The sequence below is a fragment of the Hippoglossus stenolepis genome, chromosome 17, assembly GCF_022539355.2.
Source record: "Hippoglossus stenolepis isolate QCI-W04-F060 chromosome 17, HSTE1.2, whole genome shotgun sequence".
Lineage (NCBI taxonomy): Eukaryota > Metazoa > Chordata > Actinopteri > Pleuronectiformes > Pleuronectidae > Hippoglossus > Hippoglossus stenolepis.
In genome coordinates this window covers 17704488-17721734 of record NC_061499.1, presented here as the reverse complement: position 1 = coordinate 17721734, position 17247 = coordinate 17704488, and the positions used below count along the sequence as shown (strand labels likewise).

At 40.2% G+C, this 17247-nt stretch overlaps 1 protein-coding gene across 1 annotated transcript in view; it reads left to right on the top strand.

Annotated features, from left to right (window-relative positions):
• The window catches only part of ctdp1 (CTD (carboxy-terminal domain, RNA polymerase II, polypeptide A) phosphatase, subunit 1), a 65198-nt gene extending 48229 nt beyond the window's left edge, over positions 1-16969 (top strand). Inside the window, exon 13 of the mRNA XM_035182543.2 lies at positions 15044-16969. Within this exon, the coding sequence (XP_035038434.2) occupies positions 15044-15203 (160 nt within the window). The 3' untranslated portion in view covers positions 15204-16969. The remainder of the gene's footprint in view (positions 1-15043) is intronic.
• Positions 16970-17247: the final 278 nt, after the last annotated feature.

The window sequence follows — 17247 nt, the reverse complement described above, 5'->3', positions numbered from 1 at the left end:
ACAACTCCAGCCTGGTGAGGCTTTAGTCCAGGGCTGATGAAACTACTCTGGCTCATTGCACCGTTGTCTCGTCTGGTCGTTTTCAGTACAGGACTCACAAAACCAATTTTCAGAGTTTTAAACGGGCGACTCCAAGAACTCTTTTCAAAAGTTTCAATTCATTTCCAGAAATCATCCAAAGTGGCATCAGTAAGCTGGAAACAGCATGCTCATGTCTGCCAACCCAGACATTCTGTGATGCTTTATGCAAAGAGCCACAGGGAGGATAGAGGCACTAGATCTAACAGTCTGACAGGACAGAGATTCCTCTGAGAAGTTTTATTTTCTACATGTGATCTACAGGGATTTCTGGACAAATAGGCCAAATCTACAGGATCTACGGAGTGTGACGTGCATTTTTGAACTAAAATAACACTTTTCTTACATCAAAGTCCTGCTTTATAATGTTTTAATACGTTTACCGCCTTATCTGTTTTTCTATCACCTGCTGCACTCAACAGTCAAGTTAACCTTTCCCAAAACCCCTGATCTCTGTATATGGTATGTATTTAAATAGTGGTTTTCTAGTCCTGGTGACCACTCAAAGCACTTTAAAGTACAGTTTAACATTCACCCTTTCACATGCATTGATACAGTGCATCTATGTGCAGCACTTTCTCTATGAGAAGGAAAGTAAATAACTGTAGTTTTTTAGGTGTGTTGGTATTGTTGGGGATTAGTAGTCTGTACAAGAGTTTGCAACCAAAAGGACACAGTTAAGTTGGTGATTTGCTGTTTGCTATGTTAAGAAATATTGGTGTTGTTCGCTTTAGCTAGGACAGGAAAGATAAATACAACCAGAATGGAGGCTACCTTATGCTAACTCCCTCAATGACTGTTAGCCGTGCTAATCTGCTCAGCTAACATGGGTTTGTTTGGTGACCGATGGCAGTTTTGCACTGCTAGATGCTTATTAGCTTAGTGACTGACAGTAGTAGTTCAGTGATCAACATGTATGCTTGATAGTTGGGTCATTAGCTACATTTCGAGTGTCAAAGGATCTGAATCATTGACTGTATCTATAAAGATATACATGACATACATCTTAACTCCCAAAAAAGTGAAGCCAAATAGCTAGCTGGAGTCATTGGTGATTTTAGGCTTGAATATAGTTGCATTTAATTTAAATACTCTTGTAAAGTAAAACTACATCAAATGTGTACTTCAGAATAGCACTTGAGTAAATGTTCCTACTTACTGTCCACCAATGATATAAGTCATTTTTCAGTTTTCTTTATTATCAGAATTTAGTTGCCAAAACAGCAACCGTTCAGGTCACAAATATCACAATATAGTTGCATGTATTCTGTGGATGCTGTGGATTTTCCCCTTCATCTAAATGCTTTCCAATTATAACATTAGTGGAAATTTCTAAACATGTTCATTGAAACACCAGCTACTGATCTATGTGCTCTTTATTTTCACATCATAAGGAGAAAGAGAAGAGTGACCAAGATAAAGCAGCACTTGATCTTGATTTCATTCTACTTACTTCGGAAAGTCCTGTTAATTATGGGTGAGTCTTTGCCTCAGGTCATGTTCACTAACTGAAGGCCTTATTCTTCATCCTGAACAATTATTACTACACAATAATGAACCTCACCACCAATCTAATGGGGTTCTTTCTAAAGGTAACATTCGGTGAAACATTGAATACTTTCAGCATTCTGTGTATTCTGTTCATTTTGAAATTGAAATGTTCATATATAAAAATATATATTTTAACAATTGTAAAAATTAGGACATTGAAACTTTGCAAAGCTATGTATGCATGTCACAATCTCATCAGGGGCCGATCTCCCCTGAAGGTGTGATCCTAGAAATCCCCCTCCCTGATGGGTCATGTGACCAAACTAAAAAGTCAAAGTACAGGATAGGGTTATGGTTAGGTCAGTTTTTCTGTTATTTAAGATAGTTCTCATCCGAGTGATGTAAGTTTGTGTTAATTTTTCCTGTAAATGTTGGTTCTTTCTCCTGAAACATCACAATTCATGTAACTGAATCACGATTGGTCGCCCGTGTGTATCGGCAGTTTCTCGTCAATGCGGCTCCTTCTGCTACGTAGACAAATTACATCAAAAGTGCAAGATGGCGGCACCCCTATCCAAGATAGGTCCATGAGAGTCATCCATCTGTATGTTCAGTCTTTTAGCTTAATGCTTATGTCAAACATATCTCAGTTTTTCCTTTTTAATAAATTAGAGAATGACAAATTCCGAATTTCTCTTTTCGCTTTATCACTATGGGATATCGAGTGACGACTGATGAGATAAATATTTGTATCCGTCTGCTTTGAAATTAATTCCAACTACTATCCTTGTACCATCTTGCTGGCCGTTTAAACCTCCCTGAATGTGAACTGTCTGTCAGTGACGGTTTGTTTGCAGTGCACCACAACCACCCATCCACACTCAAATTTCCCTGATAGAGTGATAGATACTTTCACACAGTAGAAGGTCTCAAGTTTCGACTCCTCTCAATAAACAGTTTCTGCAGCGACTGTAAATCACCACACATGACATTCATCACCTCATCAAGTTTCAATGCAGCTGCCCCCTCACGCCTCAGCCAACACGACACCAGTTTTGTTTTGGCCTCTACACGAATGGCACTGAGAGATAATAAAATTAACCGAGCTTAGCACATTCTCTGCAAGATTTATTCTTTCAGATTTTATTTGTAAAAGTGCTGTTAGCCAGAATAGTGTGAGACACAAACACACACACACACACACACACTATATATTCTTGGTGTTAACAGCTGCTTTGCACCTCAGACTTGTTTAGTAATGGTTGCATAACATGATGCGCTCTAGATTTCACTCCACATGTGTTAGCAGATTTACATTGTCTGTTGAACAGCTCATATTTCTGTTAATCAAATTCAATTATTTATTAATGGGGGAAATAAGCTTCATCTTGCCATCAGAACCCTCTGCTGTTGTGCTGTAGAACCAGTGGAAAACCTGATTATTTAAATCACACGGCTTATCTTCAGAAACAACATGGTCGGGCTGGTTGGTCTCATCAGCCTTGGCTGCCTTCTGTTCAGTGTGCGCTTTGACCGTGATGAAAGGGAAAAAGAAAATTATAGCTCATCCTGGCGTATTGCGTTTTGGACTCTCTCTCCCACTTTCTTCCTGTCACTCTCCATCTTGCCTTGCTCTTTTCTCCCACCCCGGTGCATGTTTATTCTTCTCCTCCAGGCTGTGTGTGTGTGTGTGTGTGTGTGTGTGTGTGTGTGTGTGTGTGTGTGTGTGTGTGTGTGTGTGTGTGTGTGTGTGTGTGTGTGTGTGTGTGTGTGTGTGTGTGTGTGTGTGTGTGTGTGTGTGTGTGTGTGTGTGTGTGTGTGTGTGTGCACTCTGGCCTTTTACTGGGGATTAACAAAAAGCCTTGTACATGTACTACATGTTCTCCTGAAACGTACGTCCTCCTTCTACTGCATCAAATCATTCAGCGTGAGATTTCAAGTCCCTCACAGAGCCTGTTATGTAATTATTTCTACTCTTAATTATTCTTGTTTAACACTGGTTATTTGTGGGCATAGAAGGCAGTTGTCTTTCTACAATATGATGACTATTACCGTAACATATATATATATATATAGTTACATATATATAAACATAATATACAATATCTTACCTCTACGAATTATCAGCCTTAAAGATTGGGTTGGTAATTTGTTTCTGAAACAGTTTATATCTTATTTGTTGAAACGCTCTTGACCTCCCAATTGCCATCGCTAAGTAAAGTTGTTTGAAATAAAAGAAAGACAAAAAGCAAATCTCTGTGGCCATCGCAGGACTGTAATAAACATGACCAATCATTTCATTCAGACCAAATGAAATCATTGGCTGGCGTACCTGTCTGTAGTTTACTGACCTGCCTGCCCGTCCTCTCACTGCGCATGACCCGATTCTTCACACGGGGAAACAAATACCGCTGAAAAAGAGATGATAGCTAGAAATTAACAAGCGAGTCACAGAAATGCACATTCATGTGTTTTAGGGCCGTAGCTTTGAAAGGGGGCTGATGGGAGGGATGGGGTGTGATATATAAGTGTAGCCTGCTTTGCTTGCTTTTCCAGGATTACCAACTCTAGCTTTTAGGTTTTCTCCCTCCAACTTGGTTGCACAAAGCAGCTGAATTAATTCTGCAACAACCTATAGATCTACTCCTTTGTATGTTGTGATAAAAGAGTAAAATATCCAATTTCAAACAGCCAGTGAAACTTCCCTCAGCCAACTCCATTTAAATTGTCAGTACATGCAGATAAACAGTGAAATCTCCTGCCAGTTAACATGGTAGCTGAAAGGACATTGGCTGAGCTACACAGCTGATGTGCATCTTTCCCTGACAGGCCTTCTGTGCTCAAATCTGGTTTGGCTTTAAAATTAACTATTAGTGAATAATCAGCCCAAAGATAGAAGCAAAATGAACAATAACTGACAATTTTCTGTTTTGTAGTCAACTTGTTTTTTTCAAAACCTGGCTTGATACAGTCTTCTTTTTGGATCATAAACAACCTGACAACCCCAGGCACTCAACAGCGAAGCAAAAAAGTACTTTGCAAATCTTTGTTTTTATACAATAACTCTTCCCCTACAAAAATGCTAAAATCACTGTTAGTGATTTAAGATGTTAGATTTCTGACATTTATTGAACTTTAATATATATATATATATATGTGTGTGTTTAGTGTTTTTATTTTTCATATGTGAGTAAAATGTGAGGCTGTGTGTAGCTACACTTTACATTTCATAATGTTAAATATAATCTAATGCCGAATACTGTCAGTTCCTGCAGATAACTGTTTAGGCGCCCAACACTCCAATCTTGTTAGTGTGGTTAAAAGTAAAGAAATTGCATTAAACACAGCCCACGATGAGCAGTTCATCGTGATGTTCATCACATTTAAATAGCGAGTGGTTGGAACCGTTCGCTCCTCATTCTCTAATGGAGGAGATGAAGGTGGCGTACTGGGGAAAATAAGGCTGTTATCTCCCTGCGTGTATTGTAAGTTAGTCTCCATGTGCTTTCCAATTAGAACGTCTGCACCCGAGGGCCCTGTTGTGGGTAATTGTTTATAAGGATTGGTTGAGACTGGCAGCGTATTGCCGCAGTGTGTGCACACATTTTTCTATTTGCATTTATGAAAGCTGTTGTCTTCAGCTCCCAGATATATGTACCTTTGTTACTGTACCAAAGCGGCTTTTCTTTTTTTTCTTTTTTCATAAAGGCAAAGCTTTCATATCTGTCCTGTGCTGCCGGGCATGCTGATGCTTGCTGCAGATAATTAAACATCTACCATTACAGCGTGAGTTTATCCAGGTGTCTGACATTCAGAGGGATTGTGAGAGAAACCGCCTATTTGTATTTCGCTTGTCACATAAAACTGTTGTGTCTCAGCACCTGTTTCGTATATCTAAACTCAGGTAGATGCATTGTGCCCCTTGTTTTTTTAGTTTTTTTGTGACATGTAGTCAGAGCTGCTTCTGTTGGACCGGGCTTTGTGATTATGTGATTTGTCAGGTACAAACACTCAGCTGTAGCCAGCGCCGATGGTTCAGTGAACAAATCCAGTTTCTTTCTGCTGTGCGGTGTCGGCCTGTTTGTATTCACAGCGAATGCCGCTGGAAAGAACAGTTGGAGCTTGTTGGAGTCAGTGTAAGGTCAGCTGTCACACAAGTTGAGGAGGTTAGGTTGGTGAGAGTGTGCACAGTGTTTCCCTTCAACAGGAAAGTGTAGAAACATTGTGGTGTTAAATGGTAAAAAATGTTAGTTGTGTATTTGTGTTGTAAACCAATGTACTTCAGCGGAGGTCTCCATATATGATATGTGTTATTACAGACCTGTTTTAAACTCAGCTCGTGACATTGAATGATCAAGTTGAAGCTGAGCATAAATTAATTTTGAGTAATCTTCTTTTGGAGTTCGAGCCTGAACACCTCAACAGATACGCTACTTATTGAGAAGCTTTGTCTCATCTACAATACATGTGAGGCTTATAACGCATTCATTTAAATTAGAAAACAATACGTAGTAGACATCAGTCCTGCTCCTCGTTAATTTGTCTGGTATTTTAAATTGACTTCATTATTCACTCTCAGAAAAAAAATATTGTAAGAGGCTTCTTCATTTTAAGACGTGACACTGTTCTTTCTCCTCAGCTGTTATCTGCTCTTCCTTCACCTTTACAGTTACTCCCACAACTACCCTGTGTATTAATCACATAAAACAAAACAATGAGTGACAGTCCATTAACATGGCTCACCAAATTACTGCTTCCTTGGGTTCCAATAATTTATATGGTCCCATATTAACCGATCAAGCCAACAGTCCCAATAAGACATTGCCATGTAAACAGCATTTTCTGATTACTTTAAACCTGAATACAAACACAACTAGCAATAATCAAATAAGACGTGGAGTATTTTTACCACCGTCACATTATGTAGACATGTACTGTATAGGTCTTAATTGCATTTTAACGTCCTATTGGAGTTTTCACAGCATTTTGCAACATCGACATATGGCAGTAACCAATGGCTTGATGACGCATTGGCCTGGGTGTAAACGAGATGGAAAATAAAGAAGTTGTAGCCTTTGTAAAATTAGAAAGAACACACCCAAAATCAAAAATACCAACTATTTCAGGGATTTAAAACTGGCAGACCAACGTCAGACGTGAGGCAGAGTGGACGTAATGACCTGAGTCAGAATATGAATGGAATATTCTATGAGCAACTCATGTGAACACCATCATTGATTTGTCTTATTTTGAATAAGGTCAATAGTCAGAAACTTGGTGTCCAAGTTAATGGGTGCATTTTCCTGATCCGGTGTAACTTATCCTGGATTCACACTCCTGACATATTGTTTGATATAGTTTGTCACCTTGTCATTGCACAGAGCATCAAATGTATGAGCCAGCAAGGTTTCACATATACAAAACTGTACACGTGTGTTGTGAGGGACAACCTTAAAGCCATGTCTCGTCTCATGTAGTTGATCGGCCCATCTTTCTGTCCCATTGGACATTTTGTCAAGCCTCTGTTATTCTGACAATGATGCCAGACACCTGCAGGAGATGAGGATTATAAAAGTAACACCAACTTAAAAGACATTGACAGCAGTCCGTCTTGCTCGGCTGCCTCTTGTGAGCGCACACAAATCCACCAGTATGTTGCAGAAGCAGCGGAGAGAAATGGCGCCGTGCTCCCTGTTCCTGATAAAAACAGCTCAGCAGTGCAAGAGAGGCGTCAGACTATGAGCAATAGGAATGCTTACTCAGGCTTTTCACATATATGAAAGGAGGAGGAGAGAGGAATGCATAAGTAGGAAAAAGAAAAACTGGGAGTAATGTGACCCAGTTTTCTCCTCCTGGCACGTAGCTGCAAGCTGGTGATGCAGGCAGTTTTTCTATTTATGCTCTTGGTTCGGATTGATCTCGCTATGAAGCAAAAGTGATGCATCTCAGGGGAAGGCTGGCCTGTTAATACACATTGTTTATCACCATCCATACACGCGTGTAAGCTATTTTTCCTGACGCAGAAGACTGTGTACAGTACACTTTTTCTGCATGAGGACAAAAAGCCTTTGCTATGCTTGGGAGGATCTCCCATAGATTTTGCACGATTCCATGATATAGGCTTCAGTGCATATGGAGGATCGTAGATAAAACGTTTATTGTATCTTTTGTCTTCTTATCTTTCCTTCTTCCTGACACACACAGACTTTTACTTAAGCACAGGTTGACACTGTACGCGGAGTAATGTTGAAAATATTATTTTGTTGATGTTCTCTGTTACGTGCGACTTCTATTGCACTTCTGTGTGTCCTGGGAGGTGATGAAAATCGATGTCGATTTTTCGTGTCTGGTTTTAATTGTGGTGAACCCACACCTTTGACCAGCTGCCTTGTCAGTCCTCACCTTTGACCGGAGAGTCCAAGAGACCAAAATGGAGGAAGCTAACATAGCTTATTAGCTGGATTGCACCATTCACTTTTATTTACCCTTGGTGTGTTGTTTGCGTGAAAGAGGAATGGTTTCTACACAGTAATGAGAGTAGTCAATGGTACAAATACGTCTCTTGAGGGAATCCTGTGAACTTATTGTCTCGTTAAAGACTGAGATTCATGTATTTCATTGAGCAACACCATGACCTGCTAGATGAACTTGATCGAGGTTCAACTTTTTTGTCTGCCGACCCTGCGTTTGTTTACTGGTGCCCCTCAAACAGAACAATTTAATTTGAATGAATCAAGAGGCGGGAGTTGTTTTGACATGTACAGTAATCCTTCAGCTATCGAGGCGTGTCTTAATTAAGGCAAAATGTATGTTTTAGTCCCTTGACAACTCTCTCAAACTCATTTGTAGCTCAATAAACTTACATTACAAGTATTTTAAGTTGTCTAGAGGAAAAAGAAAATTAAGCATTAAACAACAAAATGCAGATTAATCATCATTGAAATAAAGCCAAAATAAACTAATTCAACAAATATTAGCTTTTTTTGCTTTTCTTGCTACTGATAGGAAACCCCCAGTGTAGTTGCTGTGCTGAGAAATAGACTACCACTGTGTTAGTCGGAGTCGAACCTTTTAACTACTGTCCTCCCATGATGGTCGGTGTTAAAACCATCAGGTTTGGAACTTTTTTGGAAAACAAAAAACTCAACTTTTTCAGAACTTATTTTATATAATATATTAGCCTACGAAAATATTTAAAAACATTAACTTGATATTTTTTTTGTGCCTCGGAGAGTTAATTTTTCTGTTAACCTGTCAGGTTGATGCCTCAGCATGTATCCTGCTTCAGACAGGATTCAGTCCAGCAGATCTCGGTATTAAAGCAGTAAATCAACATCTAAATAACCTCAGACCCACTCTTTGAACTCAATGATCACCTCAAAGACAGAGGTTTTCTTCTATCTTCCCATGTACTTTCTGTAGGTAGGTGATGGTTCTCTTTCAGTGCAGCCAGATGTACAGTTGTGAATTTTAAAGCAGCCTAGCATCTCTTGCATAACCTCTACTAAAATGTTCTTTTTGCACTTTTGTATGGACTTAACCAATTTGTATGTGTTAATACATGAGTTTTATTGATGCTGATAAGTGGATCTTAGAAAAGCCCCTTGATTCCAGTCTTAATGCTATGCACAGTTAATCAAATGGTAAAAAGAAAATGTCCAAGTAAAGACTGACATTTACCAGGTAACAATGTTTCTAAACTAAATTAACAAACCAAATAAAGCATAGCTGTTTGCAAACAACAGGACTTTTGTCAAATAATATACTCAAGAAAAAAACTATTATTATTAAAGTGGCAGCTGTGGCAGCAGTTCTTCAAATATCCAGAAATATTTCCTGAAGCAGCTGTGGTACAGTTCATGCTCCTGAACCAAGCTCCCCTCTCTTCATCAATATCCGGTGTACCTAAGTATATATTAAGTTAGAGGAGAAGCAGATCAATATAGCTTGTTATGGGTTCCATCTTTCATTGCCCAAAATTACCGAAATTATTTATTCTCTAAATCCTATTGAGTTTAATGTTTATATGCATCGCCGTTGATGTGCAAAGGCCTTTAGAGCTCAAAAAAAATCTCAGGCTCTGCTGCTTCAGTTTCGATCATTGATTTTCTGTGTCTACAAAGAGCAATACTAAATCAGTGGGCTGCCCCTGTGAACATTTCAGTTCCATAATATATTCTCAGACTGAACATATGAACTCACAATGAAAGAACAAACAAATAAATCAAGTGAAACGTGCTGTATTCGTTGATATGCATTGATCATTCAGCCTGACAGTCACATCGCCAGGTTTAGAGGTTGCATTGCCCCAGAGGGCGTCCATGCAGAAATCGGTCAGAGCTGTCTGAGCTTCGGATAGAGTCTTTTCATTTTTCACTTTACTAAAGTGAATGTCCTTCCTCAGCCTCGTTCACAAATGTCACCTGTCATATTCAGCTCACTGGATTAGACTTGAATGTTTGGGGGATATGATAGATATAGACAAAGTACACAACAGGGGGGAAACTGGTGTTTGCGTAGCTCTGGCTGAGTGAAGGGACGGAAAACCCCTAAGCAAAATCTCATCTCAAATATTTTATGAGCAGGGACACACTGAGCTTGTGAATAAATAAACAGTTTTGGTTTTGATCTGGTCCAAACATAAGTTCCTTTACAAAAAAAAATAAAGTATCAAATTTCAATCAGTTTTCTGACCTTTCTCATAGACTTTGCCATTTTCCCGCTGTTTACTGGCAAATCGACTGTCATGTGGATCCAGCCTGAATTTTTTTTAACTGTAGTTCCTCCCTGCCAAGCAGTACAATGTTGGGAGACAGATCCGTTTTGTTCTTTTGTGGTTTTCTTCCATGCACTGTTTGAACCAGCTGCAGGGTCCAGAGCTCTGGGTCCAAATCCGTCTCAAGCTTCTGTGAAAAGATTCGCACAGCCTCGTCAAAGCTGCTGCTGCCTGTAAGCAGACAGAGAAAAGAGGAAAGTTATGAAAGGACGCCTGGGGGCTGTAATCCGATTCTCCTGCCTGCGGCGGAGCCAGAGATGGAGGTGGTTTGATGCAGGCATCGGTGACTGGGGAGATATAAGTGACATTGACAGTGAATCATGCATCACACCTTTTGTCAGACTTGCTCAGGGACGACAGTCAGCAAGGTCTATTGTCTACAGTCTAATGCAACGTGGCGAAGCAAATTATCCTCATTTACCATTATTTAATGTGAATTAACTTCACAAAAGCTGATAGTCTTGGCAACCAACACACAATGAATTACTTTCAGTTTTGGGGACAGTGTATCTAAAGTGCATCAGTCCATACTACAAATCAATTCAATAAAGTTCCAGCTTTTAAAGTCAATAAAGCCACACGAGTTAAAGCTCCATGTACAAAAAAGAATAACCATCAAAGTTGCATTAAACAGACTTTCATTTATTCCTTTTATGAGCCACATGTTGCAACAATAATCAAATAGAGATTAGAGGCCATGAGGATTAAAGAAGATAGTTTGCTTGAACAGGAAGTATTCCGTAATCAATGTTTTCTTTGGTCTCTTCTGTTCTCCCAAGGATTAAGGAGCATTGTTTTGCTTTTTATCTTTTCGTCTCACTCAGGCAGATGTTTTAAAAAAAAGAAAAGCTTGGACCAAACCACCCGTGTATTGTAGTGTGGTGTAGACAGGAAGACTGAGTTGTCTTCCAGTTTGTGGGAGACTAATATTACCGTCAGGAGGTGGTGGAGACTAAAAGCAGAGTTAAACGGTTGAGGAAATGCAGGACTTACTAAGTGGCAGATTTTAAATGGTGTTCTCTATGTGTTGGATAGCAACAGTGTGCCAACATATCCATTATAACAATTTCATAAAATGAATTTGCCAATGTTGTGTTGCTGCCTCAAATTAGCCCAGGGAATCCAAACAGTGGCACAAATCCCAAAAAAGAAAAGGATCAGATGCCAGGGACACAAAGTAATGAATTTTGTATTGACGTCTAAGTAGCTTTATTGTGTCATTTATTGTTTTTATAGAAGGGCAGGTCACTGGAGCAATTGTCATATTTAAATGACTGTCTTTTATATTATTGTGGGTGCCAATAGTGCCTCCAGTTTAGATAAAAAAACAGAAATTTAAAAAAAACAACTACGTATACTAAACATGTTCAGATAAATCTGTCATCAATTTGGTTTATATATGGTTCTATAAGTCCCCCTCTGATTTGTCAGGTGACACTGCACAGCGTTAGCTCCCGAACACATAGAACATCTCCACAATGTGCATCCTGCTTGAAGTTGTTCACGGAGTCATTGTGAGAGCACTTGTTGTCACGCTGTCAGGCAACTCTACGTTTCTCATTTTCCATGCGAAAAATGTTGAAAGTCTAACAGTTTTCGAAACGTATCAAAGCAAAACAGACACGTCCCTCGTAAAAAAACGTCGCCATCACCGCTTCAGTGCGTGTACTTTCATCCTCCTCTGTTTGTCAGTAGTCGGAGTGAGGTAACATAATGAGGGGCAGGGGAAGATAATGTCTGTATAAAAACAATCGTTAAACTGCTCCGCTTATCAGCCTGCTGCATATGGCGCAGTTGAAAACGCGGGGGACGGCAGTGTACATATCCAATCTTCTGCATTTGACACATGTGCTGTAATGATATTGGGAAAGTGGAGCCGTATGAAGCAGGTCACCAGTGTTGCAGAGCACTATCCCTCCTGCCCGTGTTGGGCTACTTCTTTAACAGTAAAGAGCCCTGTCTGATGCAGGGATAGTATTATTGTAACTAACGGACCCATGTGGATGGAAAACGATTGAGGATAGTGGGAGGACACCACATTGATCTTAGTCCTGGTCAGTTATTCAGGTCTCTGTTTCAGTAGATTCTCTGGGAACAAGACCTTTAGCAGTCGACCTCCTTTATTGGTAGAAACTATACAAGAAGCACAAGATTTGCTCTGAGTCCTAAAAGTCGAGTTCATTATTTAGATCATTACCTCTCTCGTCTGTCTTTTGTGCTCCGTTTCCTCCTCTTTCACACTTAATTTGCTCCAATCGCCTTTTTTTACTTCCCCTCTCCCTCGGCCCGTCTCTCCCCTCCTGATGTAAGCAGAGCTGTCAGAAGCAGTTGAAGTCTTTTTACAGGGGCTTCCTTCTCTCCTCATTTTTCTCTCCTTCCCCACCAGTTTCCGATTGCGATGACAAGTTGGATAGAGTTCTCGCTGTTGCTGCTTTATCGGCAGGGATAGTTACTCTGCATCACGGGATTTAAACATGGCCATTTCTCTTTAAGCTCTGTCCCCAACTTAGCCCCTCTGATGGCTCCCCTGGGCGACGTTAGCGCCTCATAAAAATGCATCTCGCCTTGGTGCAGCTGCAGTTTCCTGACTAGTTATTGAGTCATTTTATATCACTTATGTATTTCTAACGATGTGTTGTAGCAGGGTAACTGCAGGCTGTTTGTTCACAGGCAGGCCCCCCCCCCTAAATGCAATCACACTCCCATAGTACATAGAGATGATCACGTCTCAAAATAATGAGCTCAACATCTGTGATTGTAATGTGACACATTATTACCTTTTGCACCCTCATAACTGATGATTTCTGCGGAACAGAATTTGGTTTGATTTCCAGAAGCATATGGAGAGAGCTCATAATCCGAGATTTCACAAATACATCAGTTGATTTGGAGCCAATCTTCTCTCACGCTGAGGTCCAAGTAGTTGCTCGAACTGCAGCCGATGATTGTCAGGCCCGCCCTGCCTCTTGAGTCACGGGCAGCAGCTTGATTTAAAGTGCTCCCTCAGTGTGAGGGGGCAGCCTCGCTCCTGGCTCGGTTCCTTGATCTGTCCACTACAGCATTTGTGTATTTTGTAAGGTCACCTGTCAATGAAAAATATCGCCCAGTGTTCCTCTCAAACACTTACAAACGACACTGTTTGCAACTTTTCTTTTTATGATGTGCTAGTTAAAATGGATTAAAATGTAAAAAAAACCTGCAGGAGTCTCTGTTTGAAGCTGTGCAGTTTAACAGCATGTGACAGTAGCAGAAATGTAATAAGAATGAATCACATGTGAAGGCCGTTTTGGAGCTGACTCGAGTGTGGTGGATGTGTTTGGAGTGTTGGTGGGCGGTTGGATTAATAGACGAGGATTTCGATTGGATGTAATGATGCGAAGCAGACAGGAGGAACGGAGAAACTCATCCCCTCCCCCCAACAAAAAGAGAAAGTATAAACCAAGTATATAAATCTCATCTGTAGTGACTCATGCAGTGTCGCCAACCAGCCCAGGTGGTAGGAGCAGCCTCACTGACGGTGGCACATGTGGGGGATAGTTTTCTCCTCATAGTCACCGAATAAATCGTCTTTAATCTCTTATCTCTTCTCTTGCTCTTGTAGCTCAGCCTCACATTAAACTCTGACCGCTGCGCCTCGATCTCACAGCTCTGAAAATTAAGCTTCTCGGTAATGTGGTGGTTCAGAGCTGTGCCATTATAACCCAAACACCACCGTTTCCCTCCCACACACACACCACACCGCAACACAAGGTCCGCAGGGGTCCACTCCAACTGTCTCGTCACAGAGCCTCTCCACTGATATTAGCTGACATCTGACCTTTAATGAACTCGCAACCAAGAGCCCCACTGTTGCGGGAGGTTAGCGAGGTTGTCTGACAGCGGAGTGGCCTAATGAGAGGGCCGCTCTCTGTCGAGCTGGTGTCAGCCCTCCACAATAACCATACAAACCCCCCACACACACCTCATTAGCATCATGCTAATAAGCTGCTCTGCAGAGGGTGTCATGGTGAAGCAGGAGCGGAAGGAGGGATGGCATGTTTACAGCCACACCGAAGAGACACTTCTTCAGACACTTAGGAACGTGTGCTTTCCTTCTTTACCCCCCTCGCCTGTTACGGTTTCATCATGTTAGTATTAAAAACCAACAACACTGGAACCAAAAGCTAGTTTAGATTCTTACTGTTATTAATCTTTGATCAGATGAGAATAACCATTTTTGCTCATTTTCATACTTTTTCCATGATGAAGTCCATGAGTCAAAATTACATATTCTTTTTTTATGAAGCTAACTAGTATCTACTTATACTTAAACAATGTGAGAGGGAATATCCCCACATTTTCATTGATTTCTCAGAGAATAATTCATGGATCTTGATGGGTAAAAAAAATCAGGCATGATAAGGGGACTGATATTTATGAGTGTGTGTGATTTGCTGCAGATCCCAAAAGAGATCAGGATTTAGAGAAATGTTAAATGTGGTTTCATAAGAGGACTGTGCGCTCTCTGTGAGTACCATTATACTTTGGTTCTGGTTTCATTGCATGCTGTACCAAAGTAACTAATAAATGATGCATCAGTTTTAAATGGGAAATCGATGTTTATGATATAAATTCTGTTTTGCAGCAGTGGAGCGGAGGAGTCACACAAATTTAAAAGTTCCAAATTGACATTAAAATCCCCCTTTGTTGTCTTTGTAGGGGCCAGAAACGGAAGCACGATGAAGGCAAGGACGTGGAGGAGAGTAAGCAATTTGCTGACGAGTCCTCCAAAGACTCCAACGAAGAAGAGGAAGGCAGCAGCTCTGAGGCAGATGAGATGGCCGCTGCACTGGAGGCGGAGCTCAATGACTTTATGTGACCGGGAACCTGAACAGACAAAAAAAAACAACCCCAGTCCTCCCTACGAGTGGTACCTAAAAATTTATTTTTCTGCTTTGGATTCATGTCCACTTAGGATGTACGAGCCATGAATGTGCGCTGTCATGAAAATGAATGTCCTGTACAGAAATGACATGTTGCTGTGTAAATAAGTTGGTTAGTTGGTTTTCTGTTTTTGTAGCATTGATATACAGCCACTTTGGCATGAAACACTTTGATGTTAACATTTTATTGTAAGATAACAAACTGTAGGAGACATAGAATTTGATACTTCCTCTGTTTTACCGTTTTCTATTTCGAGTTTTTATATTGGTGAGAAAAAAGGTGAAATGAGATTATAAATTGTACCTTTCGCTGGTTGTTCATGCCAAAGAGTTTGGAATAGGTTTGCCACGGCGTGCAGCTAAACGTTTTACAGTTGTATTTTTCTTTTTGTCCTCCTCAGCAGTTTGTTCGGGTCGTAAATGCAACCAGCGGATCCAGACATGTGAATGTGTTCTCTTCCTCCTCAGTGTACATTTGTTGACATGGTGGTGAAGGAACTTTCTCTTTTTGTCATAACCAGACCTTTGAGAGATTATCACTGTAAAACCAAATTCAGCTCAACTCCCATTATCATACAGTCCAGACTGATACTCCTACCAGGTCTCTGATTATTGTGAAAGGTTTTTATGGATAAGATCGTCAAAAATCAATCAATTTTCTCATCATTTTCTCACTTTTAGTGTTATATAACTATGCATTTTGGTTTTTTTGTCTTTCGCCCAGGTTAAGATTAAGCAAAGCAAATGGACAGATGATTTTGAGGTCTAACTTTTTCTCTAACAGTTCACAGGATATAATACAAGTAGCACACAATTTTTGGTTTTCTGTCATTTTTGGGCCTCAAGCTGGTCCAGTTCTCTGATGACGTCTCACTTAGAAAATCCACCCTAATCTGTTTATCACTCTGTTTGCTCAGAGTCCAGGCCAGTGTTTATCTCCACATATTTCTTTTTGTGAGTTGAAGAGGATCCAAGGTCATTTCTCACCAGAATCACTCCCTTTCAGTTTGGTTAAATGACGCTAAACACAGTCAGATGTTTTTATACAAACCAATTCATCAGCCGAAAGAATATCCATTCTAGTATCCCACATAGCTACATAGCACCAGAGGTTAGTGACAATACAGTTTATTATTTGTAATTTAGCCAAAACAAAATCGTTAAATATGCACTTGATACAATTTCTTTCTCCCATTTGCCTTTTTTAAATTGTTTACATCAGGAAGTTATAAAGTAAAATTTGAGAAGAGAGCAGGACTCACCAGCATATCATCCCTTTGGTGTCTTATCCAATCACAGACCGCCTGAGCGTGACCGCACTTTACCGTCATCACACGTTACAGGATTTGTGGGTGAAGATCAACAACTTCCATTACTTGTCATTTTTAGAGAACTAATTGTAATGTCGTCCAGTGTAAACCATATGTTGTGCCAGGGTTTGCTCACTCTGGCGTTAATGTTTTTGGCATCTATCTGGAGTCAGACCCACAGCACTGAGACCGTGTGGATCTGTGTCCGCTACAAGTTTTACTCTTTATTTCTTTTCACTTTCTCTCCCTGACAAACTGTCTCTGTTGATGTGTTTTTTTTTCATGAGTTTTGATCCAAACAACTGACGTGTAACCTATTTGTAAATTTCCTACTTGACCCCCGAGAAAGAAAAAAGATACTTTCATTAAATAAAGATGTTTCTAAGTAACAACAGAAGCCACAGTGTTTTTTTTTTTTTTTATCCTAAAGAGGAAAATGTTCTTGTAATATTTTCTATTTCCTGGACAAAATCACTTAACATATTAAAGTCAACGTCAATTTGCCTTTTGCTGCCTCTTTGCTGGGTATTAAGAATCGTTATGTGTGCTTCGCTATGAGACTCTTACCAGGAAAACGTTCTACTCAGTTAATGGATTCTGTGTCATGAAAACCACACCAGAACCATTAGGCCCTGTTCCATCTTGTCGCTTGCTTTGATACGTGTGTAGA